Raw genomic sequence first — 25,253 nt, forward strand, 5'->3', positions numbered from 1 at the left:
AGTGAGGAGAGCTGTATGACCAATCATCTGTTATTATATAGTGAGGAGAGCTGCATGGTCAATCATCTGTTATTATATAGTGAGGAGCGCTGTATGACCAATCATCTGTTATTATATAGTGAGGAGAGCTGTATGACCAATCATCTGTTATTATATAGTGAGGAGCGCTGTATGACCAATCATCTGTTATTATATAGTGAGGAGAGCTGTATGACCAATCATCTGTTATTATATAGTGAGGAGAGCTGTATGACCAATCATCTGTTATTATATAGTGAGGAGAGCTGTATGACCAATCATCTGTTATTATATAGTGAGGAGAGCTGCATGGCCAATCATCTGTTATTATATAGTGAGGAGAGCTGTATGACCAATCATCTGTTATTATATAGTGAGGAGAGCTGTATGACCAATCATCTGTTATTATATAGTGAGGAGAGCTGCATGGTCAATCATCTGTTATTATATAGTGAGGAGCGCTGTATGACCAATCATCTGTTATTATATAGTGAGGAGAGCTGCATGGCCAATCATCTGTTATTATATAGTGAGGAGAGCTGTATGACCAATCATCTGTTATTATATAGTGAGGAGAGCTGTATGACCAATCATCTGTTATTATATAGTGAGGAGAGCTGTATGACCAATCATCTGTTATTATATAGTGAGGAGAGCTGTATGACCAATCATCTGTTATTATATAGTGAGGAGAGCTGTATGACCAATCATCTGTTATTATATAGTGAGGAGAGCTGCATGACCAATCATCTGTTATTATATAGTGAGGAGAGCTGTATGACCAATCATCTGTTATTATATAGTGAGGAGAGCTGTATGACCAATCATCTGTTATTATATAGTGAGGAGAGCTGTATGACCAATCATCTGTTATTATATAGTGAGGAGAGCTGTATGACCAATCATCTGTTATTATATAGTGAGGAGAGCTGTATGACCAATCATCTGTTATTATATAGTGAGGAGAGCTGCATGACCAATCATCTGTTATTATATAGTGAGGAGAGCTGTATGACCAATCATCTGTTATTATATAGTGAGGAGAGCTGTATGACCAATCATCTGTTATTATATAGTGAGGAGAGCTGTATGACCAATCATCTGTTATTATATAATGAGGAGAGCTGTATGACCAATCATCTGTTATTATATAGTGAGGAGAGCTGCATGGCCAATCATCTGTTATTATATAGTGAGGAGAGCTGTATGACCAATCATCTGTTATTATATAGTGAGGAGAGCTGTATGACCAATCATCTGTTATTATATAGTGAGGAGAGCTGCATGGCCAATCATCTGTTATTATATAGTGAGGAGAGCTGCATGGCCAATCATCTGTTATTATATAGTGAGGAGAGCTGTATGACCAATCATCTGTTATTATATAGTGAGGAGAGCTGTATGACCAATCATCTGTTATTATATAGTGAGGAGAGCTGTATGACCAATCATCTGTTATTATATAGTGAGGAGAGCTGTATGACCAATCATCTGTTATTATATAGTGAGGAGAGCTGTATGACCAATCATCTGTTATTATATAGTGAGGAGAGCTGTATGACCAATCATCTGTTATTATATAGTGAGGAGAGCTGTATGACCAATCATCTGTTATTATATAGTGAGGAGAGCTGCATGACCAATCATCTGTTATTATATAGTGAGGAGAGCTGCATGACCAATCATCTGTTATTATATAGTGAGGAGAGCTGTATGACCAATCATCTGTTATTATATAGTGAGGAGAGCTGTATGACCAATCATCTGTTATTATATAGTGAGGAGAGCTGCATGACCAATCATCTGTTATTATATAGTGAGGAGAGCTGCATGACCAATCATCTGTTATTATATAGTGAGGAGAGCTGCATGACCAATCATCTGTTATTATATAGTGAGGAGAGCTGTATGACCAATCATCTGTTATTATATAGTGAGGAGAGCTGTATGACCAATCATCTGTTATTATATAGTGAGGAGAGCTGCATGGCCAATCATCTGTTATTATATAGTGAGGAGAGCTGCATGGCCAATCATCTGTTATTACATTCTGAGAGACGAGAAAGAAGAGATATTGAAAGAGAGAGAGAGAGAGCGAGTGTGAAAGAGAGAGATACTGCAGATGAACATGAGCCTGCAAAGCTCTCCTCTATTCCAATGTAATGAGTTGCAGAAGTTTGAATATGTGGGTTGAATACATTATTTGTTATTTGTATATGCTTAGTTCAAACTCCACCTCTGCTCTATGCTGCCATCTTGTGGGATACTGTGATAGCACATCATCGTCAGGCTCGTGTTGACTAGACACCAAAACGGACAGAAAAGGGGAGGGACCACCTACCTGAATCTGTCCAATAAGAAACTCTTGTTTTTGTTGCAATAAGACTTTCAGTTGCCAAAACATTTTGCTGCTACGTGCACTAATGATCTATTCATTAACTAATGTGTCCCCTGCTCCCTGTAGCCTCCAACCTCCCTCATCCAATTGGATTGTGGCTCCATACACCCATGAAGACTGCCTGGCCGCTATTCATTTAGGACCCAGGCAGTCTTCACGGGTGTGTGGAGCCACTCTCCAATAGGATGAGAGAGGTTGGAGGCTACAGGCATCCTCTACTGACGGGATGAGGTCAATATCCTTCCAGGATACCCGGGCCAGGTTGATTAGAAAGGCCTGCTCACTGAAGTGTTTTAGGGAGCGTTTGACAGTGATGAGGGTAACCTAATTTATGTTTCTATAACTCCCCTGAATGCTATTGTCAGCAGTATCATGACCCTATCAACCTGAGTTATCCTGTTAGCACTGAGACAGTGGCACGACTTCCGCCGAAGTCGGTCCCTCTCCTTGTTCGGGCGGCGTTCGGCGGTCGACGTCACCGGCCTTCTAGCCATCGCCGATCCACTTTTCATTTTCCATTTGTTTTGTCTTTGTTTTACACACCTGGTTTCAATCCCCCCAATTACTTGTTCTTTATTTAACCCTTTGCTCCCCCATGGTTATTTGTGAGTGATTGTTTGTATGTATACGGTCTGTTTTTGTGGGCTAGTTTATTGTGTTGTATTTATTGATTCCTTGAGTAAATTACGTTCCTTACTCATTTCTGCTGTCCTGCGCCTGACTCCTCCACACCAGCTACACACAGGCCGACTACAGACGGTTTGCCCTAGTAGGAGTATTGTGAGTCATTGGCTGTTAAAACCTCTACGGGATCGGTGTGTCCCCCGCGGGACGGTTGAGCTAATGTGCGCTAATGTGATTAGCATGAGGTTGTAAGTAACAAGAAGATTTCCCAGGACATAGACACATCTGATATTGGCAGAAAGCTTAAATTCTTGTTAATCTAAATGTGCTGTCCAATTTACAGTAGCTATTACAGTGAAAAAAAATACCATGCTATTGTTTGAGGAGAATGCACAACAACAAAACACTTTTATCACGGCTACTGGTTTGATACATTCACCTCTGAAGGTAAATAATGCACTTACAGTCAGTAATCTTGCTCTGATTTGTCATCCTGAGGGTCCCAGAGATAAAATGTAGCATAGTTTTGTTTGATAATATCAATTTTTATATTCAAATGTAGGAATTGGATTCTACAATTTGACCAGCCACCTGAGCCGCTGATTAAACTGTGGGTTTACACAACCAAATAATTTCTGCACAAACTGCCAGAACCGTCTCAGGGAAGCTGATCTGCGTGCTCATCGTCCTCACCAGGGTCTTGACCTGACTGCAGTTAGGCGTTGTAATCGACTTCAGTGGGCACGCTGGAGAAGTGTGCTCTTCACGGATGAATCCTGGTTTTGACTGTTCCGGGCAGATGGCAGACAACGTGTACGGCGTCGTGTGGGAGAGCGGTTTGCTGATGTCAACGTTGTGAACAGAGTTCCCCATGGTGTCGGTGGGGTTATGGTATGGGGAGGCATAAGCTACAGGCAACGAACACATTGCATTTTATCGATGGCAAATTGAATGCACAGAGATCCTGAGGTCCATTTTCGTGCCATTCATTTGCCGCCATCACCTGATGTTTCAGCATGATAATGCACGACCCCATGTTGCAAGGATCTGTACACAATTCCCGGAAGCTAAAAATGTCCCAGTTCTTCCATGGCCTGCCTACTCACCAGACATGTTACCCATTGAGCATGTTTGGGATGCTCTGGATCGACGTGTATGACAACGTGTTCCAGTTCCCGCCAATATCCAGAAACTTTGCACAGGCATTGAAGAGGAGTGGGACAACATTCCACAGGCCACAATCAACAGCCTGATCAACTCTATGTGAAGGAGATGTGTCGCCCTGCATGAGGCAAATGATGGTCACACCACATACTGACTGGTTTTCTGATCCCCGCCACTACCTTTTTTTTAAGGTATCTGTGACCAACAGATGAATATCTGTTTTCTCAGTCAAGTGAAATCAATTATTTCAATTGACTGATTACCTTAGATGAAATGAAAATTGTTGAAATTGTTGCATGTTGCGTTTATATTTTTGTTCACCGTAAATATTGCTGTCATGTCTTCTGATAAGTAAAGCAAAGCAATAAAAACAATGAAACATCCCAGTAAAGTGCTAAAAATAGGCCACATTAACATACGTAGCCTAAGAAACAAGGTTCATGAAATTTGATAACTTGCTAGTAACAGATAACATTCATAAATTCACATCTGGAACTCACTTACGTCATTCCTTTGAAGACACAGTGGTAGCAATACATGGTTATAACATCTACAGAAGAGACAAGAATGAAGCTTCTCTACAGTAGAGCGAGGGGGTTTTGTCCCACCCTGTGGTTCATTTGTCAGCTGTTACAGCTTCTTTACAGTAGAGGGAGGGGGTTTGTCCCACCCTGTTGTTCATTTGTCAGCTGTTACAGCTTCTTTACAGTAGAGCGGGGGGGTTTTGTCCTACCCTGTTGTTCATTTGTCAGCTGTTACAGCTTATTTACAGTTTCATATTTCATGTGTACAAATGTGTACACATGTGTATGTGTGTGTGAATGGGAATCAATTGTTGGTACAGTAAGGCATAGCTGTGTGTGTGTGTGTGTGTGTGTGTGTGTGTGTGTGTGTGTGTGGTGTGTGTGTGTGTGTGTGTGTGTGTGTGTGTGTGTGTGTGTGTGTGTGTGTGCTATATGAACATTTTATGGAGAGAAAAAAAACTTAAAAGTTTGCACTACTACACACACCATAATGCTTTGAATTCTGCTCATCTTTACCTTGCATCCTCTGTTGCTGCATGCATGCTCTCTCCTCACTCCCACTCCTGATGCTGTCGCTTAGCAACGCATATTCCAAGCGATGTGCAAAAAAACAACTAGCTGCAGAGGAGATTGAGAAGAAGAAGAGAACATGAACATCGGTTTATATTTTTTGTATGTTTTTTTGAGGGTCAGTGAAGTTAGCTAGGTAAATCTCTGGGTTATTTGACCAAACCTGTTGCAGTCACAGCTCTTACTTGGTCGTTCTAAAGTCCGGCAGATGGCGCTGTTATAAAGAGAAGGAGACAGTGGCTCTTTCATCAAGAATCGAAGAAGTAGTGGAAGACAAAAAATAAAGGAGAAAAAAAAAGGAAGGAGGCCGACCCGACACAAAACATAACGCACACCGATAGCTGTAGCGGGTCCATTAATGGACATAGAATAAACAGATAGCGAGCAAATACGCTTGTTCACGGAATTTAATCCCGTTGAGAGCAGGTCATGCTGTTCTCGCAAAGGTAATGAGCCGTAAAGCCCTTGGGTTTCGGCTTAGCAGCGCCCACAAACTGCAGCGAAACTGGAATGATTGGCAGCCCAGGTTGGTATCGCGCCACGGGGGAGACAGTCTAAAATAGAACGGGGATTCGCTGGGCCTAACCTCAGCTTCTTTATTTAGCTAGCTAGCTAGTAAGACACTTTGGCTCCCACACAGTTAGGGAAATGTCTTGATAACAGTAGCTAGCCAGCAAACAAGTCAGCTAACGCTCAAGCTTGATAACGTTATCCAAATTAGCTAACTACACTATCGAGGCTAACCAACACTTTGCGCATTTCTGACTCAAAACAACCTGCCGCATTGCTATGCTTTCCTCGTGTTTAGGTATACATGGCTAGTTAGCTAACCTGGTAAGAGAAGCCAATGCTTGGAAGCTATTTCGGTAACAGTGGAAGTGGTGTTAGCTAGCTATTGCTAGTTATTACTATTATTAGCCAGTATTCATTGTCACTGAGATGACATGTTACCTTCACTTGGTAGCCAGCTAGTTAACGTTAGTTGGCTAGCTGACGTTAGTTAACTCAAAGCCCACATCGTGGCAGCATATGACGTTAGCCAACTAGCTAACTAACTAGCAGCTAACTATGGCTAGTGTTCGTTAGCAAGGTTCTAGCTTTCTTCCCCTTTGTCCCCAGAGCTTGTTAAATAGATAGCTACAGTACCAGTCGTTGGTTGGTTGGTTGGTTGTGCTTTGATAACGTGGTACCCGGAACAGTAAACTGATTTGACATCAAATGCTGTGCTAACGTATAGTGTGGCAACATTGTCTTTCTAGCTGGCTACCGAACGATTGGCCATCAGTGGGCAACGTTTGTCTTTCCTGCTGTCTTGTGTAACGTTATCTGGTCAACAATGATTAACTAGATAACGTCCGCTTGACAGTTGATATTGGCTACCTAGTAATCGCTCAAAAGTAACTAGCCAGAAGAGAACTAACTAACTAGCTATTGGGTTTTAACGCTTGCTAACTGATTGCTAACCTGCTAACTTTACTATTTTGCGCGGTACCACCCTTGACCAGCAAACGAAAGCGATTTAGCAATGCTGTCAGCGGTTTGAATTCCGTGATTTGAATTGCACAGGGACATCAATAAAGTACATTATGCAAGTTAATCAGTTCTTGATCAAAGAGAGGGAGGTGGTGTTAAAACGTTCCTTCAGTTGAGACCTCCATTTGACGTTTCTGTTCAGACAAATGCTCATAGTCTTATAGAAACTATTCTACAGAGCTGTAAATTAGTTAGAATAATTTCTCCATCCACGTATCCAGTTGTTAAATCCTAGACTTGTAAACCAGATTGGGGTGAGATTGTCAAACTGTAGGGAGTGTGTCCATATAAGTTATGATGGGGTGGCAAGGTTGCTGGATCGAATCCCGAGCTGACAAGGTAAAAATCTGTCCTCCTGCCCCTGAACAAGGCAGTTAACCCACTGTTCCCCGGTAGGCCGTCATTGTAAATAAGAATTTTGAACCACAGTCATTTAGCATCGTTCAAGTTGCCCTGACTGTGTGTTTGTGTCCTGCCCCCCCTGTGTGTCTGTTCCTCTGTCCGCCTGCTTCAGAGGCGACAGCGTGTCAGCAGCTAGCCAGGACGGTGTGAAGTGCATCGCCACCAGAGACCTGGGTCCAGCTGCAGCAGCTGTATACGACCCAACAGCAGTGGGAGTAGCGACCTCGGACCGGCCTGTCTCCCCACCTCTCCTACATAATGATGCCTTCACAGACACCGCAGACACACTGGACGAAGGTGGTGGGTGTTACTGTCTTCTGGGTGCCGCATGTGGGCTGGCTTTCTGCAGCATGTTGGGGTGTGTGTGGGCTGGGGTTGGGTGCTATTGCCTGTCTGCAACATGTTGGGGTGTGTGTGTGTGTGGGCTGGGGTTGGGTGCTACTGCCTGTCTGCAGCATGTTGGGGTGTGTGTGGGCTGGGGTTGGATGCTACTGCCTGTCTGCAGCATGTTGGGGTGTGTGTGGGCTGGGGTTGGGTGCTACTGCCTGTCTGCAGCATGTTGGGGTGGGTGCGGGCTGGGGTTGGGTGCTACTGCCTGTCTGCAGCATGTTGGGGTGGGTGTGGGCTGGGGGTGGGTGCTACTGCCTGTCTGCAGCATGTTGGGGTGTGTGGGCTGGGGTTGGGTGCTACTGCCTGTCTGCAGCATGTTGGGGTGTGTGTGGGTGTGGGCTGGGGTTGGGTGCTACTGCCTGTCTGCAGCATGTTGGGGTGTGTGGGCTGGGGTTGGGTGCTACTGCATGTCTGCAGCATGTTGGGGTGTGTGTGGGTGTGGGCTGGGGTTGGGTGCTACTGCCTGTCTGCAACATGTTGGGGTGGGTGTGGGCTGGGGTTGGGTGCTACTGCCTGTCTGCAGCATGTTGGGGTGGGTGTGGGCTGGGGTTGGGTGCTACTGCCTGTCTGCAGCATGTTGGGGTGTGTGTGTGGGTGGGTGTGGGCTGGGGTTGGGTGCTACTGCCTATCTGCAGCATGTTGGGGTGTGTGTGGGCTGGGGTTGGGTGCTACTGCCTGTCTGCAACATGTTGTTGGTACTGTAGTGATTTAAGTGAGCTACGACTGTTACGCCCCTTGCAGGTCTCACTGTAGGCAGACCTGCTACCCATTGCTCTAAAGAGTAAAAGGGGATTCGTAACAGGCCTGCCGGCCTAGGCAGAGGTGCTGTGTATTATAGTAGCCTGGTTCAGGCCTGCCGACCTACGCAGGGGTGCTGTGTATTATAGTAGCCTGGTCCAGGCCTGCCGACCTAGGCAGGGGTGCTGTGTATTATAGTAGCCTGGTCCAGGCCTGCCGACCTAGGCAGGGGTGCTGTGTATTATAGTAGCCTGGTCCAGGCCTGCCGACCTAGGCAGGGGTGCTGTGTATTATAGTAGCCTGGTCCAGGCCTGCCGACCTAGGCAGGGGTGCTGTGTATTATAGTAGCCTGGTTCAGGCCTGCCGACCTAGGCAGGGGTGCTGTGTATTATAGTAGCCTGGTCCAGGCCTGCCGACCTAGGCAGGGGTGCTGTGTATTATAGTAGCCTGGTTTAGGCCTACCAACCTAGGCAGGGGTGCTGTGTATTATAGTAGCCTGGTCCAGGCCTGCCGACCTAGGCAGGGGTGCTGTGTATTATAGTAGCCTGGTCCAGGCCTGCCGACCTAGGCAGGGGTGCTGTGTATTATAGTAGCCCGGTCCAGGCCTGCCGACCTTGGCAGGGGTGCTGTGTATTATAGTAGCCTGGTTCAGGCCTGCTGACCTAGGCAGGGGTGCTGTGTATTATAGTAGCCTGGTTCCGGATCTGTTTGTGCCGCCTTGCCAAGGGACAACAAGTGACAAAGACCATAGGAGCTAGTTGGCAAGACGGCACAAACAGATCTGAGACCAGGCTTGGGTTGTTATGGGGTCAGGTTAGCAGTACATGAGACCAGGCTTGGGTTGTTATGGGGTCAGGTTAGCAGTACATGAGACCAGGCTTGGGTTGTTATGGGGTCAGGTTAGCAGTACATGAGACCAGGCTTGGGTTGTTATGGGGTCAGGTTAGCAGTACATGAGACCAGGCTTGGGTTGTTATGGGGTCAGGTTAGCAGTACATGAGTCCAGGCTTGGGTTGTTATGGGGTCAGGTTAGCAGTACATGAGACCAGGCTTGGGTTGTTATGGGGTCAGGTTAGCAGTACATGAGACCAGGCTTGGGTTGTTATGGGGTCAGGTTAGCAGTACATGAGTCCAGGCTTGGGTTGTTATGGGGTCAGGTTAGCAGTACATGAGACCAGGCTTGGGTTGTTATGGGGTCAGGTTAGCAGTACATGAGACCAGGCTTGGGTTGTTATGGGGTCAGGTTAGCAGTACATGAGACCAGGCTTGGGTTGTTATGGGGTCAGGTTAGCAGTACATGAGACCAGGCTTGGGTTGTTATGGGGTCAGGTTAGCAGTACATGAGACCAGGCTTGGGTTGTTATGGGGTCAGGTTAGCAGTACATGAGACCAGGCTTGGGTTGTTATGGGGTCAGGTTAGCAGTACATGAGTCCAGGCTTGGGTTGTTATGGGGTCAGGTTAGCAGTACATGAGACCAGGCTTGGGTTGTTATGGGGTCAGGTTAGCAGTACATGAGACCAGGCTTGGGTTGTTATGGGGTCAGGTTAGCAGTACATGAGACCAGGCTTGGGTTGTTATGGGGTCAGGTTAGCAGTACATGAGTCCAGGCTTGGGTTGTTATGGGTCAGGTTAGCAGTACATGAGACCAGGCTTGGGTTGTTATGGGGTCAGGTTAGCAGTAAATGCTGACACACCTGACAGCGGCTGTGTGTGAAATTACACCCTATTCTCTATATAGTGCACTACTTTAGAACAGGGCCCAATGGCACCCTATTCCCTATATCTATGCATAGTCACTTCACCCCTACCTACATGTACAAATTACTTCTAAACTGTACCCCCGCGCACTGACTCAGTACCGGTACCCCTGTATATAGCCTCGTTATGTTATTGTGTTTTTATTTTTTACTTTCGTTTATTTGGTAAATAATTTCTTAACCCCTTGAACTGGTTAAGGGCTTGTAAGTAATCATTTCACTGTAAGGTCTACACTTGTTTTATTCAGAACATGTGAGAAATAAAGTTTGATTTGATATATAGTGCACTGCTTTAGACAAGGGCCCTATTTTGTATTCAGAACATGTGAGATATAAAGTTTGATTTGATATATAGTGCACTGCTTTAGACAAGGGCCCTGTTTGTATTAGTGTATCTATTGTTATGGTCACATTGTCCAGAGGTGAACCTGTAGTCATGTCATTGGACTGTAGACACCCTGTGTGTTCTGTGTAAATGACTAATAAACTGGTAGTGGTGTCTTTAGGACACACCCAGCTTCTCTCCCTCTTTCCTTCCTGGGTCCTCAGACTCACGTTGGCTTAATGTTTCTGTTGAAGTGAAAGAGAAAGCGACCTCTCATCTCTGTAGTGCGTATCTGTCCCAGGCATCTGGAAGAAGGAAAGCACCGGTTCCCCCACAGATGGTAGAGAAGTCCGGGTCTCAAATGGCACCCTATTCCCTATGTAGTGCACTACTTTAGACCAGGACCCAATGACACCCTATTCCCTATGTAGTGCACTACTTTAGACCAGGGCCCAATGGCACCCTATTCTCTCTATACTACTACTACTACTTGGGGTTAGTTTTCCCTCACGGCCATATCTCCATATTACAACGCTTGTTTACGGAAAACTGATGGAAGACCGAGCTTGACCACCTGTGCTAATTAGCCATCTGCTGCGCTCCTAACACCTGTGTGTAAGCTAACGGTAAGTGTAGTTTAGTCAGATATTATTTTTTTAAATTTTATTTCACCTTTATTTAACCAGGTAGGCTAGTTGAGAACAAGTTCTCATTTGCAACTGCGACCTGGCCAAGATAAAGCAAAGCAGTTCGACACATACAACAACACAGAGTTACACATGGAGTAAACAAAACATACAGTCAATAATACAGTAGAAAAAAGAAAACAAAAAGTCTATATACAGTGAGTGCAAATGATGTAAGATAAGGGAGTTAAGGCAATAAATAGGCCATGGTGGTGAAGTAATTACAATATGGCAATTAAACACTGGAGTGGTAGATGTGGAAAAGATGGATGTGCAAGTAGAGATACTGGGGTGCAAAAGGAGCTAAATAAATACAGTATGGGGATGAGGTAGATGGGCTGTATACAGATGGGCTATGAACAGGTGCAGTGAGAAGGAGAAGGGCATTGACTCTGGATGCTTCTGTGTGTTGCTCTGAATGGGAATCTGTTGGATGACTGGTATGATGTAGTTACTGAGCGGCTTCACTGCAAGTACATTGTATGTTTCGAATATTCAATAAATAATAAAAAAAATACATTTTAAAAAGTACCCAGTCAATGATAACTTGGCTATATACACGGGGTACCAGTACCTAGTCAATGATAACTTGGTTATATACACGGGGTACCAGTACCTAGTCAATGATAACTTGGCTATATACACGGGGTACCAGTACCCAGTCAATGATTACTTGGTTATATACACAGGGTACCAGTACCTAGTCAATGATTACTTGGTTATATACACAGGGTACCAGTACCTAGTCAATGATAACTTGGTTATATACTGGGTTACCAGTACCCAGTCAATGATTACTTGGTTATATACTGGGGTTACCAGTACCCAGTCAATGATTACTTGGTTATATACTGGGGTTACCAGTACCCAGTCAATGATTACTTGGCATATACACGGGGTACCAGTACCCAGTCAATGATTACTTGGTTATATACACAGGGTACCAGTACCTAGTCAATGATAACTTGGCTATATACACGGGGTACCAGTACCCAGTCAATGATAACTTGGTTATATACACGGGGTACCAGTACCTAGTCAATGATAACTTGGTTATATACACGGGGTACCAGTACCTAGTCAATGATTACTTGGTTATATACTGGGGTTACCAGTACCCAGTCAATGATTACTTGGTTATATACACAGGGTACCAGTACCCAGTCAATGATAACTTGGTTATATACACGGGTTACCAGTACCCAGTCAATGATTACTTGGTTATATACTGGGGTTACCAGTACCCAGTCAATGATAACTTGGTTATATACAGGGTTTACCAGTACTGAGTTGATGTGTAGGGGTACGAGGTAATTGAGGTAGATATGTACATATAGGCAGGGATAAAGTGACTAGGCAACAGGATAAACAGTAACAGCAGCGTATGTGATGAGTCAATAGAGTTAGTGTAAAAAGAGTCAATACAGATGGTCTGTGTTCTATTATTTAACTATTGATCAGTCTGATGACTTGGTTAACTATTTAACTAACTACTTAGCAGTCTTATGATTTGTGAATAGAAGCTGTTCAGGGTCCTGTTGGTTCTAGACTTGGTGCATCGGTACCGCTTGCTGTGCTGTAGCAGAGAGAACAGTCTATGACTTGGGTGGCTGGAGTCTGACAATTTCTTTTACATATCAGAGTAGGGGTTCTGATTTAGGACCTGTTCATTATGATCTAGGATCAGGTCCTCCTGTTCATTATGATCTAGGATCAGGTCCTCCTGTTCATTATGATCTAGGATCAGGTCCTCCTGTTCATTATGATCTAGGATCAGGTCCTCCTGTTCATTATGATCTAGGATCAGGTCCTCCTGTTCATTATGATCTAGGATCAGGTCCTCCTGTTCATTATGATCTAGGATCAGGTCCTCCTGTTCATTATGATCTAGGATCAGGTCCTCCTGTTCATTATGATCTAGGATCAGGTCCTCCTGTTCATTATGATCTAGGATCAGGTCCTCCTGTTCATTATGATCTAGGATCAGGTCCTCCTGTTCATTATGATCTAGGATCAGGTCCTCCTGTTCATTATGATCTAGGATCAGGTCCTCCTGTTCATTATGATCTAGGATCAGGTCCTCCTGTTCATTATGATCTAGGATCAGGTCCTCCTGTTCATTATGATCTAGGATCAGGTCCTCCTGTTCATTATGATCTAGGATCAGGTCCTCCTGTTCATTATGATCAAAAAGGTTAAACTGATCCTAGATCGGCACTCTGAGACGCTTGGTGGATACGGGCCCTGGTCAAAAGTAGTGCGAAAGAGCGGCATCTCTGGTGCAGCCAGCGTTTTATCATAGTGACAGGAAGTGTCCTTCTGAGACTGCTGAGTGGAATGACCACCTGTTCCATGTTTCATCCATGGGCTCATACAGCAGTAATGATGGTGCTGGTTTCTCTGTCCTTCGTTCACTGTATACCCAGAACACTGGCTCTGGTGGAGCCAACACCGTATGCTTTCTGGTGGAAGACTAACGCCCTCCTCCTCCTCTCTCATACAGCAGTAATGATGGTGCTGGTTTCTCTGTCCTTCGTTCACTGTATACCCAGAACACTGGCTCTGGTGGAGCTAACACCGTATGCTTTCTGGTGGAAGACTAACGCCCTCCTCCTCCTCTCTCATACAGCAGTAATGATGGTGCTGGTTTCTCTGTCCTTCGTTCACTGTATACCCAGAACACTGGCTCTGGTGGAGCTAACACCGTATGCTTTCTGGTGGAAGACTAACGCCCTCCTCCTCCTCCTCTCTCATACAGCAGTAATGATGGTGCTGGTTTCTCTGTCCTTCGTTCACTGTATACCCAGAACACTGGCTCTGGTGGAGCCAACACCGTATGCTTTCTGGTGGAAGACTAACGCCCTCCTCCTCCTCTCTCATACAGCAGTAATGATGGTGCTGGTTTCTCTGTCCTTCGTTCACTGTATACCCAGAACACTGGCTCTGGTGGAGCTAACACCGTATGCTTTCTGGTGGAAGACTAACGCCCTCCTCCTCTCTCATGTGTTTCCCCCTCTCTGTCTCCAGGAGGATATGAAGCTGCAGGAGGGTTCAGTGATGATACTTTTGGTTGGAAGTCGTTGGGGCAAGAGTTGAGGATCAACGATGCGACCGCCGATTTGACCACTTTTCAGCAGCATGGAAACCGTGCTTTAGCTTCTAAGGACATGAGGAAATCCCACGGTGAGTATACAGTCTACACCAGGGGCTGTCGTCCACCCTCTCCCCCGGGGGCTGTCGTCCAACCCTCTCCCCCCGGGGGCTGTCGTCCAACCCTCTCCCCCCGGGGGCTGTCGTCCAACCCTCTCCCCCCGGGGGCTGTCGTCCAACCCTCTCCCCCCGGGGGCTGTCGTCCAACCCTCTCCCCCCGGGGGCTGTCGTCCAACCCTCTCCCCCCGGGGGCTGTCGTCCAACCCTCTCCCCCCGGGGGCTGTCGTCCAACCCTCTCCCCCCGGGGGCTGTCGTCCAACCCTCTCCCCCCGGGGGCTGTCGTCCAACCCTCTCCCCCCCGGGGGCTGTCGTCCAACCCTCTCCCCCCCGGGGGCTGTCGTCCAACCCTCTCCCCCCCGGGGGCTGTCGTCCAACCCTCTCCCCCCCGGGGGCTGTCGTCCAACCCTCTCCCCCCCGGGGGCTGTCGTCCAACCCTCTCCCCCCCGGGGGCTGTCGTCCAACCCTCTCCCCCCCGGGGGCTGTCGTCCAACCCTCTCCCCCCCGGGGGCTGTCGTCCAACCCTCTCCCCCCCGGGGGCTGTCGTCCAACCCTCTCCCCCCCGGGGGCTGTCGTCCAACCCTCTCCCCCCCGGGGGCTGTCGTCCAACCCTCTCCCCCCCGGGGGCTGTCGTCCAACCCTCTCCCCCCCGGGGGCTGTCGTCCAACCCTCTCCCCCCGGGGGCTGTCGTCCAACCCTCTCCCCCCGGGGGCTGTCGTCCAACCCTCTCCCCCCGGGGGCTGTCGTCCAACCCTCTCCCCCCGGGGGCTGTCGTCCAACCCTCTCCCCCCCGGGGGCTGTCGTCCACCCCTCTCCCCAGTCTTAAAACACCTGATTCACCTAGTCAAGGTCTTGATGATTAGTTGACCAGTTGAATCCGGTGCTAGCTGGGGAATAGATCAAATCCCTGGAACGTCTGGGGGTTCTGAGGATGGGTTTGGAAACCACTACTTGGTTCTCCTAGATATAATGGCACAATTGCTGAATTCTATTTCTGATCTCCATTTCATCTCTCCATTCTCCTCTTTCAATCTCTTTCTCCATCTCTCTTTACATCCTCCCTCTTTCTTGTTCTTTCCATCCCTCTCTCTGTCCCCCCCCCCTTACAGACAGAGGGATGTCTCACTCTGATGAGTCTCGCCTGTCCAACCTCCTGCGCCGTGTGTCCCGTGAGGAGGACAGGGACCGCCGGCTGGCCACTGTCAGACAGCTCCGGGAGTTCATCACTCACTCTGACAACAAAGTGGTGAGGTCATCAATCATATCTACAGTTAAATTCGGAAGTTTACATACACTTAGGTTGAGTCATTAAAACTCGTTTTTCAACCACTCCACAAATGTCTTACCAAACTATAGTTTTGGCAAGTCGGTTAGGACATCTACTTTGTGCACGACACAAGTAATTTTTCCAACAACTGTTTACACACAGATTATTTCACTTATAATTCACTATCACAATTCCAGTGGGTCAGAAGTTTACATACACCAAGTTGACTGTGCCTTTTAAACAGCTTGGAAAATGGCTTTAGAAGCTTCTGATAGGCTAATTGACATAATTTGAGTCAATTGGAGGTGTACCTGTGGATGTATTTCAAGGCCTACCTTCAAACTCAGTGCATCTTTGCTTGACATCATGGGAAACTCAAAAGAAATCAGTCAAGACCTCAGAAAAATAATTGTAGACCTCCACAAGTCTGGTTCTTCCTTGGGAGCAATTTCCAAATGCCTGAAGGTACCACGTTCATCTATACAAACAATAGTACGCAAGTATAAACACCATGGGACCAGGCAGTCGTCATACCGCTCAGGAAGGAGACGCGTTCTGTCTCCTAGAGATTAACTTACTTTGGTGCGAAAAGTGCAAATCAATCCCAGAACAGCAGCAAAAGACCTTGTCAAGATGCTGGACGAAATGGGTACAAAAGTATCTATACCCACAATATGAGTCCTATATCAACATAGCCTGAAAGGCCACTCAGCAAGAAAGAAGCCACTGCTCCAAAACCGCCATAAAAAAGACAGACTACGGTTTGTAACTGGACATGGGGACAAAGATCGTACTTTTTGGAGAAATGTCCTCTGGTCTGATGAAACAAAAATAGGGGGTGCTTTGCTGCAGGAGAGACTGGTGCACTTCACAAAATAAATGGCATCATGAGGCAGGAAAATTGTGGATATATTGAAGCAACATCTCAAGACATCAGTCAGGAAGTTAAATGCTTGGTCGCAAATGGGTCTTCCAAATGGACAATGACACCAAGCATACTTCCAAAGTTGTGGCAAAACGGCTTAAGGACAACAAAGTCAAGGTATTGGAGTGGTCATCACAAAGCCCTGACCTCAATCCTATAGAACATTTGTGGACAGAACTGAAAAAGCGTGTGCGAGCAAGGAGGCCTACAAACCTGACTCAGTTACACCAGACCTGTCAGGAGGAATGGGCCAAAATTCACCCAACTTATTGTGGGAAGCTTGTGGAAGGCTACCCGAAACGTTTGACCCAAGTTAAACAATTTAAAGGCAATGCTACCAAATACTAATTGAGTGTATGTAAACTTCTGACCCACTGGGAATGTGATAAAATAAATTAAATCAGAAATAAATCATGTAAATCATGTTTAAACTGGAGGGGTTGTGTTTACCAGGGCTGTGTTTAGACTGGAGGGGTTGTACACTGCTCAAAAAAATAAAGGGAACACTTAAACAACACAATGTAACTCCAAGTCAATCACACTTCTGTGAAATCAAACTGTCCACTTAGGAAGCAACACTGATTGACAATACATTTCACATGCTGTTGTGCAAATGGAATAGACAACAGGTGGAAATTATAGGCAATTAGCAAGACACCCCCAATAAAGGAGTGGTTCTGCAGGTGGTGACCACAGACCACTTCTCAGTTCCTATGCTTCCTGGCTGATGTTTTGGTCACTTTTGAATGCTGGCGGTGCTTTCACTCAAGTGGTAGCATGAGACGGAGTCTACAACCCACACAAGTGGCTCAGGTAGTGCAGCTCATCCAGGATGGCACATCAATGCGAGCTGTGGCAAGAAGGTTTGCTGTGTCTGTCAGCGTAGTGTCCAGAGCATGGAGGCGCTACCAGGAGACAGGCCAGGACATTAGGAGACGTGGAGGAGGCCGTAGGAGGGCAACAACCCAGCAGCAGGACCGCTACCTCCGCCTTTGTGCAAGGAGGAGCAGGAGGAGCACTGCCAGAGCCCTGCAAAATGACCTCCAGCAGGCCACAAATGTGCATGTGTCTGCTCAAACGGTCATAAACAGACTCCATGAGGGTGGTATGAGGGCCTGACGTCCACAGGTGGGGGTTGTGCTTACAGCCCAACACCGTGCAGGACGTTTGGCATTTGCCAGGGAACACCAAGATTGGCAAATTCGCCACTGGCGCCCTCTGCTCTTCACAGATGAAAGCAGGTTCACACTGAGCACATGTGACAGAGTCTTGCGACGCCGTGGAGAACGTTCTGCCTGCAACATCCTCCAGCATGACCGGTTTGGCGGTGGGTCAGTCATGGTGTGGGGTGGCATTTCTTTGGGGGGCCGCACAGCCCTCCATGTGCTCGCCAGAGGTAGCCTGACTGCCATTAGGTACCGAGATGAGATCCTCAGACCCCTTGTGAGACCATATGCTGGTGCGGTTGGCCCTGGGTTCCTCCTAATGCAAGACAATGCTAGACCTCATGTGGCTGGAGTGTGTCAGCAGTTCCTGCAAGAGGAAGGCATTGATGCTATGGACTGGCCCGCCCGTTCCCCAGACCTGAATCCAATTGAGCACATCTGGGACATCATGTCTCGCTCCATCCACCAACGCCACGTTGCACCACAGACTGTCCAGGAGTTGGCGGATGCTTTAGTCCAGGTCTGGGAGGAGATCCCTCAGGAGACCATCCGCCACCTCATCAGGAGCATGCCCAGGCGTTGTAGGGAGGTCATACAGGCACGTGGAGGCCACACACACTACTGAGCCTAATTTTGACTTGTTTTAAGGACATTACATCAAAGTTGGATCAGACTAGTGTGGTTTTCCACTTTAATTTTGAGTGTGACTCCAAATCCAGACCTCCATGGGTTGATAAATTGGATTTCCATTGATTATTTTTGTGTGATTTTGTTGTCAGCACATTCAACTATGTAAAGAAAAAAGTATTTAATAAGATTATTTCTTTCATTCAGATCTAGGATGTGTTGTTTAAGTGTTCCCTTTATTTTTTTAAGCAGTGTGTTTACCAGGGGTAGTGGTGGTGCAGCTCCACTGTAGAACTGTGTTCTCTCCCTGTTTGACACTGATTGTGTTCCGCTCTCTCGCCCTCCCCCTTCTCTCTCTCGCCCTCCCCCTTCTCTCTCTCGCCCTCCCCCTTCTCTCTCTCGCCCTCCCCCCTTCTCTCTCTCGCCCTCCCCCTTCTCTCTCTCGCCCTCCCCCTTCTCTCTCTCGCCCTCCCCCTTCTCTCTCTCGCCCTCCCCCTTCTCTCTCTCGCCCTCCCCCTTCTCTCTCTCGCCCTTCTCTCTCTCTCTCGCCCTCCCCCTTCTCTCTCTCGCCCTTCTCTCTCTCGCCCTTCTCTCTCTCGCCCTCCCTCTCTTCACCAGGCCCTGGTGAAACAGTTGGATACCATCCTCAGTACCCTGAATGATATTTTGAATGAAAGGTAAGAGGAAGTTCCCAATCAGAGCCAAAGAGTCTCCATCTGAAATGGCACCCTGTTCCCTCTATAGTACAGTACTTCTGACCAGGTCATGTCTCTGGTCTTAAGGTCTCTGGTCTTAAGGTCTCTGGTCTTAAGGTCTCTGGTCTTAAGGTCTCTGGTCTTAAGGTCTCTGGTCTTAATGTCTCTGGCCTTAATGTCTCTGGCCTTAATGTCTCTGGCCTTAATGTCTCTGGCCTTAATGTCTCTGGCCTTAATGTCTCTGGCCTTAATGTCTCTGGCCTTAATGTCTCTGGCCTTAAGGTCTCTGGCCTTAAGGTCTCTGGCCTTAAGGTCTCTGGCCTTAAGGTCTCTGGCCTTAAGGTCTCTGGCCTTAAGGTCTCTGGCCTTAAGGTCTCTCCATAGTCTACAGCAGGGATGGGCAACAATTGTTGTTTTTTAGGAACTCAGTCAGGTTCTCAACTTACTGTTGAGAGAGAGAATAATAGATACACAAGGTGCGATTTAGAAATGTGGTTGTGCTGTAGATCAATTAGCCCATGTCAGCAAAAACATGTTTTGGATTGGTAAGTTAGTGTAATGGCCAGCTATCTACAGGTGTAGTCAACATGGTTGAATTACCCACTGGCATGGGGCCCATTTGATCATCAGTTATCATATTAAAAACTGGAAAGGGGGGTTTATGTATTTCAAGAGCTGCATCTAATTTATCATCTAACAGGCCAAACTGATCCCAGCTCATCCAGAGAGACTGAATAGGGCTGGGTGATATGGCCTAATGATCATATACATGTATGGCCCATTCACCATGTCTCTAACTTTATTATTGGGGCTCCAGAGTGGCGCAGTGGTCTAAGACCCTGCATCTCTGTACTAGAGGTGTCACTACAGACCCTGGTTCCATTCCAGGCTGTATCACAGCGGTCTAAGGCCCTGCATCTCAGTACTAGAGGTGTCACTACAGACCCTGGTTCCATTCCAGGCTGTATCACAGCGGTCTAAGACCCTGCATCTCAGTACTAGAGGTGTCACTACAGACCCTGGTTCCATTCCAGGCTGTATCACAGCGGTCTAAGGCCCTGCATCTCAGTACTAGAGGAGTCACTACAGACCCTGGTTCGATTCCAGGCTGTGTCACAACTGGCTGTGATTGGGAGTCTCGTACGGCGGCGCACAGTTGTCCCAGCGTCGTCGGGTTAGGGTTTAACCGGGGTAGGTCGTCATTGTAATTAAGAATCTGTTATCTGACTTGCCTTGTTAAATAAAAACATCTAAGTGTCGTTGTGTGATTTAAAGATCCATACACAGCATTTCAAACAGTCAGGAATAATCTAATCACTTCAGGGCTTGTGTTAAATACCTAGGTTAAATACAAGTCTTCCGCAACACACACTCATAGTTTCATGATTTTATAAAAAATAGTTTAACCTGCGTTTCTGTAATAAGACTTGAAAGCCAGATCAGTGATGTCAATGAAAAATGCCCTTTTTAGTAAATAATTCTTAGCAGAAGTATGCATAATGCACATTCACTAATAATGACCAACTTCTGGTAACAGACATTATAGACAATTAGCACAGATCTCATCAACCATCTCTGCAGCATAAGCCCACATGCTAGTGGGTAGCCAGCATATCTTAATATGTCTAGCCAACCTGGCTCTATTAGCTTGTTAACAAGCTACAACAGTCTGTCTCCAACTGTTTAAACAACAGCCTGTTCACTTCCTTTTCATGTTGAAATCATGTGGCCTACCTGGATAACATGTTTATCTCTCACAATTACAATGAGTTGCCAATTCCTTATGTAATTGTGTTTTATGCTCATTGCACATTTATGAAACACAGACCAGACAGCCAGTATAACAGTCTGGTTCAGATGCTGCTAGTGGTATTATATAACACAGACCAGACGGCCAGTATAACAGTCTGGTTCAGATGCTGCTAGTGGTATTATATAACACAGACCAGACAGCCAGTATAACAGTCTGGTTCAGATGCTGCTAGTGGTATTATATAACACAGACCAGACAGCCAGTATAACAGTCTGGTTCAGATGCTGCTAGTGGTATTATATAACACAGACCAGACAGCCAGTATAACAGTCTGGTTCAGATGCTGCTAGTGGTATTATATAACACAGACCAGACAGCCAGTATAACAGTCTGGTTCAGATGCTGCTAGTGGTATTATATAACACAGACCAGACGGCCAGTATAACAGTCTGGTTCAGATGCTGCTAGTGGTATTATATAACACAGACCAGACGGCCAGTATAACAGTCTGGTTCAGATGCTGCTAGTGGTATTATATAACACAGACCAGACGGCCAGTATAACAGTCTGGTTCAGATGCTGCTAGTGGTATTATATAACACAGACCAGACAGCCAGTATAACAGTCTGGTTCAGATGCTGCTAGTGGTATTATATAACACAGACCAGACAGCCAGTATAACAGTCTGGTTCAGATGCTGCTAGTGGTATTATATAACACAGACCAGACAGCCAGTATAACAGTCTGGTTCAGATGCTGCTAGTGGTATTATATAACACAGACCAGACAGCCAGTATAACAGTCTGGTTCAGATGCTGCTAGTGGTATTATATAACACAGACCAGACAGCCAGTATAACAGTCTGGTTCAGATGCTGCTAGTGGTATTATATAACACAGACCAGACAGCCAGTATAACAGTCTGGTTCAGATGCTGCTAGTGGTATTATATAACACAGACCAGACAGCCAGTATAACAGTCTGGTTCAGATGCTGCTAGTGGTATTATATAACACAGCAGTATAACAGTCTGGTTCAGATGCTGCTAGTGGTATTATATAACACAGACCAGACAGTCAGTATAACAGTCTGGTTCAGATGCTGCTAGTGGTATTATATAACACAGACCAGACAGCCAGTATAACAGTCTGGTTCAGATGCTGCTAGTGGTATTATATAACACAGACCAGACAGTCAGTATAACAGTCTGGTTCAGATGCTGCTAGTGGTATTATATAACACAGACCAGACAGTCAGTATAACAGTCTGGTTCAGATGCTGCTAGTGGTATTATATAACACAGACCAGACAGCCAGTATAACAGTCTGGTTCAGATGCTGCTAGTGGTATTATATAACACAGACCAGACAGCCAGTATAACAGTCTGGTTCAGATGCTGCTAGTGGTATTATATAACACAGACCAGACAGCCAGTATAACAGTCTGGTTCAGATGCTGCTAGTGGTATTATATAACACAGACCAGACAGCCAGTATAACAGTCTGGTTCAGATGCTGCTAGTGGTATTATATAACACAGACCAGACAGCCAGTATAACAGTCTGGTTCAGATGCTGCTAGTGGTATTATATAACACAGACCAGACAGCCAGTATAACAGTCTGGTTCAGATGCTGCTAGTGGTATTATATAACACAGACCAGACAGCCAGTATAACAGTCTGGTTCAGATGCTGCTAGTGGTATTATATAACACAGACCAGACAGCCAGTATAACAGTCTGGTTCAGATGCTGCTAGTGGTATTATATAACACAGACCAGACAGCCAGTATAACAGTCTGGTTCAGATGCTGCTAGTGGTATTATATAACACAGACCAGACAGCCAGTATAACAGTCTGGTTCAGATGCTGCTAGTGGTATTATATAACACAGACCAGACAGCCAGTATAACAGTCTGGTTCAGATGCTGCTAGTGGTATTATATAACACAGACCAGACAGCCAGTATAACAGTCTGGTTCAGATGCTGCTAGTGGTATTATATAACACAGACCAGACGGCCAGTATAACAGTCTGGTTCAGATGCTGCTAGTGGTATTATATAACACAGACCAGACAGCCAGTATAACAGTCTGGTTCAGATGCTGCTAGTGGTATTATATAACACAGACCAGACAGCCAGTATAACAGTCTGGTTCAGATGCTGCTAGTGGTATTATATAACACAGACCAGACAGCCAGTATAACAGTCTGGTTCAGATGCTGCTAGTGGTATTATATAACACAGACCAGACAGCCAGTATAACAGTCTGGTTCAGATGCTGCTAGTGGTATTATATAACACAGACCAGACAGCCAGTATAACAGTCTGGTTCAGATGCTGCTAGTGGTATTATATAACACAGACCAGACAGCCAGTATAACAGTCTGGTTCAGATGCTGCTAGTGGTATTATATAACACAGACCAGACAGCCAGTATAACAGTCTGGTTCAGATGCTGCTAGTGGTATTATATAACACAGACCAGACAGCCAGTATAACAGTCTGGTTCAGATGCTGCTAGTGGTATTATATAACACAGACCAGACAGCCACTATAACAGTCTGGTTCAGATGCTGCTAGTGGTATTATATAACACAGACCAGACAGTCAGTATAACAGTCTGGTTCAGATGCTGCTAGTGGTATTATATAACACAGACCAGACAGCCAGTATAACAGTCTGGTTCAGATGCTGCTAGTGGTATTATATAACACAGACCAGACAGCCAGTATAACAGTCTGGTTCAGATGCTGCTAGTGGTATTATATAACACAGACCAGACAGCCAGTATAACAGTCTGGTTCAGATGCTGCTAGTGGTATTATATAACACAGACCAGACAGCCAGTATAACAGTCTGGTTCAGATGCTGCTAGTGGTATTATATAACACAGACCAGACAGCCAGTATAACAGTCTGGTTCAGATGCTGCTAGTGGTATTATATAACACAGACCAGACAGCCAGTATAACAGTCTGGTTCAGATGCTGCTAGTGGTATTATATAACACAGACCAGACAGTCAGTGTAACAGTCTGGTTCAGATGCTGCTAGTGGTATTATATAACACAGACCAGACAGCCAGTATAACAGTCTGGTTCAGATGCTGCTAGTGGTATTATATAACACAGACCAGACAGCCAGTATAACAGTCTGGTTCAGATGCTGCTAGTGGTATTATATAACACAGACCAGACAGTCAGTATAACAGTCTGGTTCAGATGCTGCTAGTGGTATTATATAACACAGACCAGACAGCCAGTATAACAGTCTGGTTCAGATGCTGCTAGTGGTATTATATAACACAGACCAGACAGCCAGTATAACAGTCTGGTTCAGATGCTGCTAGTGGTATTATATAACACAGACCAGACAGTCAGTATAACAGTCTGGTTCAGATGCTGCTAGTGGTATTATATAACACAGACCAGACAGCCAGTATAACAGTCTGGTTCAGATGCTGCTAGTGGTATTATATAACACAGACCAGACAGCCAGTATAACAGTCTGGTTCAGATGCTGCTAGTGGTATTATATAACTTGGGCTTGGTGTCTCTGAGAGGGAAGGTGCACAGTAAATGGAAGGAGGAGGGGCTTGGTGTCTCTGAGAGGGAAGGTGCTAAGTGGAAACCAGTCTTCATTTCTAGAGACCATGTTTAGATGGGTGTTAAATGGAAACCAGTCTTCATTTCTAGAGACCATGTTTAGATGGGTGTTAAATGGAAACCAGTCTTCATTTCTAGAGACCATGTTTAGATGGGTGTTAAATGGAAACCAGTCTTCATTTCTAGAGACCATGTTTAGATGGGTGTTAAATGGAAACCAGTCTTCATTTCTAGAGACCATGTTTAGATGGGTGTTAAATGGAAACCAGTCTTCATTTCTAGAGACCATGTTTAGATGGGTGTTAAATGGAAACCAGTCTTCATTTCTAGAGACCATGTTTAGATGGGTGTTAAATGGAAACCAGTCTTCATTTCTAGAGACCATGTTTAGATGGGTGTTAAATGGAAACCAGCCATCCAGACAATGTAGACCTTTTTAGATGTTTTAGGATCTTTGTCAGGTTGTGTTGGTTTGTACTGACTCCCCCGTCTCTCCCCCGTCTCTCCTCCGTCTTTCCCCTGTAGCAGTAAGCTGCTGTCAGAGCTGCGTCAGGAAGCTGCGGTCTGCCTGGGTCTGCTGTGCACCGCTCTGAGCTATGAAGCAGAGCGCATCTTCAAGTGGATGTTTGTTAAGTTCAGCTCCAGCACCCGGGACGAGGTCAGGCTGCTCTACCTGGTGGCAGCGTACCGAGCCCTGGAGGCAGCCGGAGAGAGGAAGGCCTTCTCACCTGTCATGCAGGTAAGAGGAACCAGGGCTCTATTCATAGTCTCTCACAGTAGGAGGGCTGACTTGGGATCAGTTTCACCTGTTAGATCACAATGAGTAACATGACATTGTCGACGACGGGGGCTCATCCTAGGTCTGCACTCGTACCCTG

General features: G+C 46.1%; 1 protein-coding gene across 4 annotated transcripts in view; it reads left to right on the top strand.

Moving 5' to 3' along the window:
* The first annotated feature begins 5,564 nt into the window (after positions 1 to 5,564).
* LOC106593986 (serine/threonine-protein kinase SMG1) overlaps positions 5,565 to 25,253 on the top strand; it is a 134,803-nt gene continuing 115,114 nt past the window's right edge. The window contains exons 1-6 of one of the 4 annotated variants that reach the window (XM_082972942.1): positions 5,565 to 5,824; positions 7,346 to 7,533; positions 14,158 to 14,313; positions 15,447 to 15,583; positions 18,941 to 18,999; positions 24,901 to 25,114. In XM_082972942.1, the coding sequence (XP_082829068.1) occupies positions 5,748 to 5,824; positions 7,346 to 7,533; positions 14,158 to 14,313; positions 15,447 to 15,583; positions 18,941 to 18,999; positions 24,901 to 25,114 (831 nt within the window). In that variant the 5' untranslated portion in view covers positions 5,565 to 5,747. The remainder of the gene's footprint in view (positions 5,825 to 7,345; positions 7,534 to 14,157; positions 14,314 to 15,446; positions 15,584 to 18,940; positions 19,000 to 24,900; positions 25,115 to 25,253) is intronic. The other 3 variants (XM_082972944.1, XM_082972943.1, XM_082972945.1) reach the window with 3 other exon arrangements.

The sequence above is a fragment of the Salmo salar genome, chromosome 03 (genome assembly GCF_965601325.2).
Source record: "Salmo salar chromosome 03, fSalSal1, whole genome shotgun sequence".
NCBI lineage: Eukaryota > Metazoa > Chordata > Actinopteri > Salmoniformes > Salmonidae > Salmo > Salmo salar.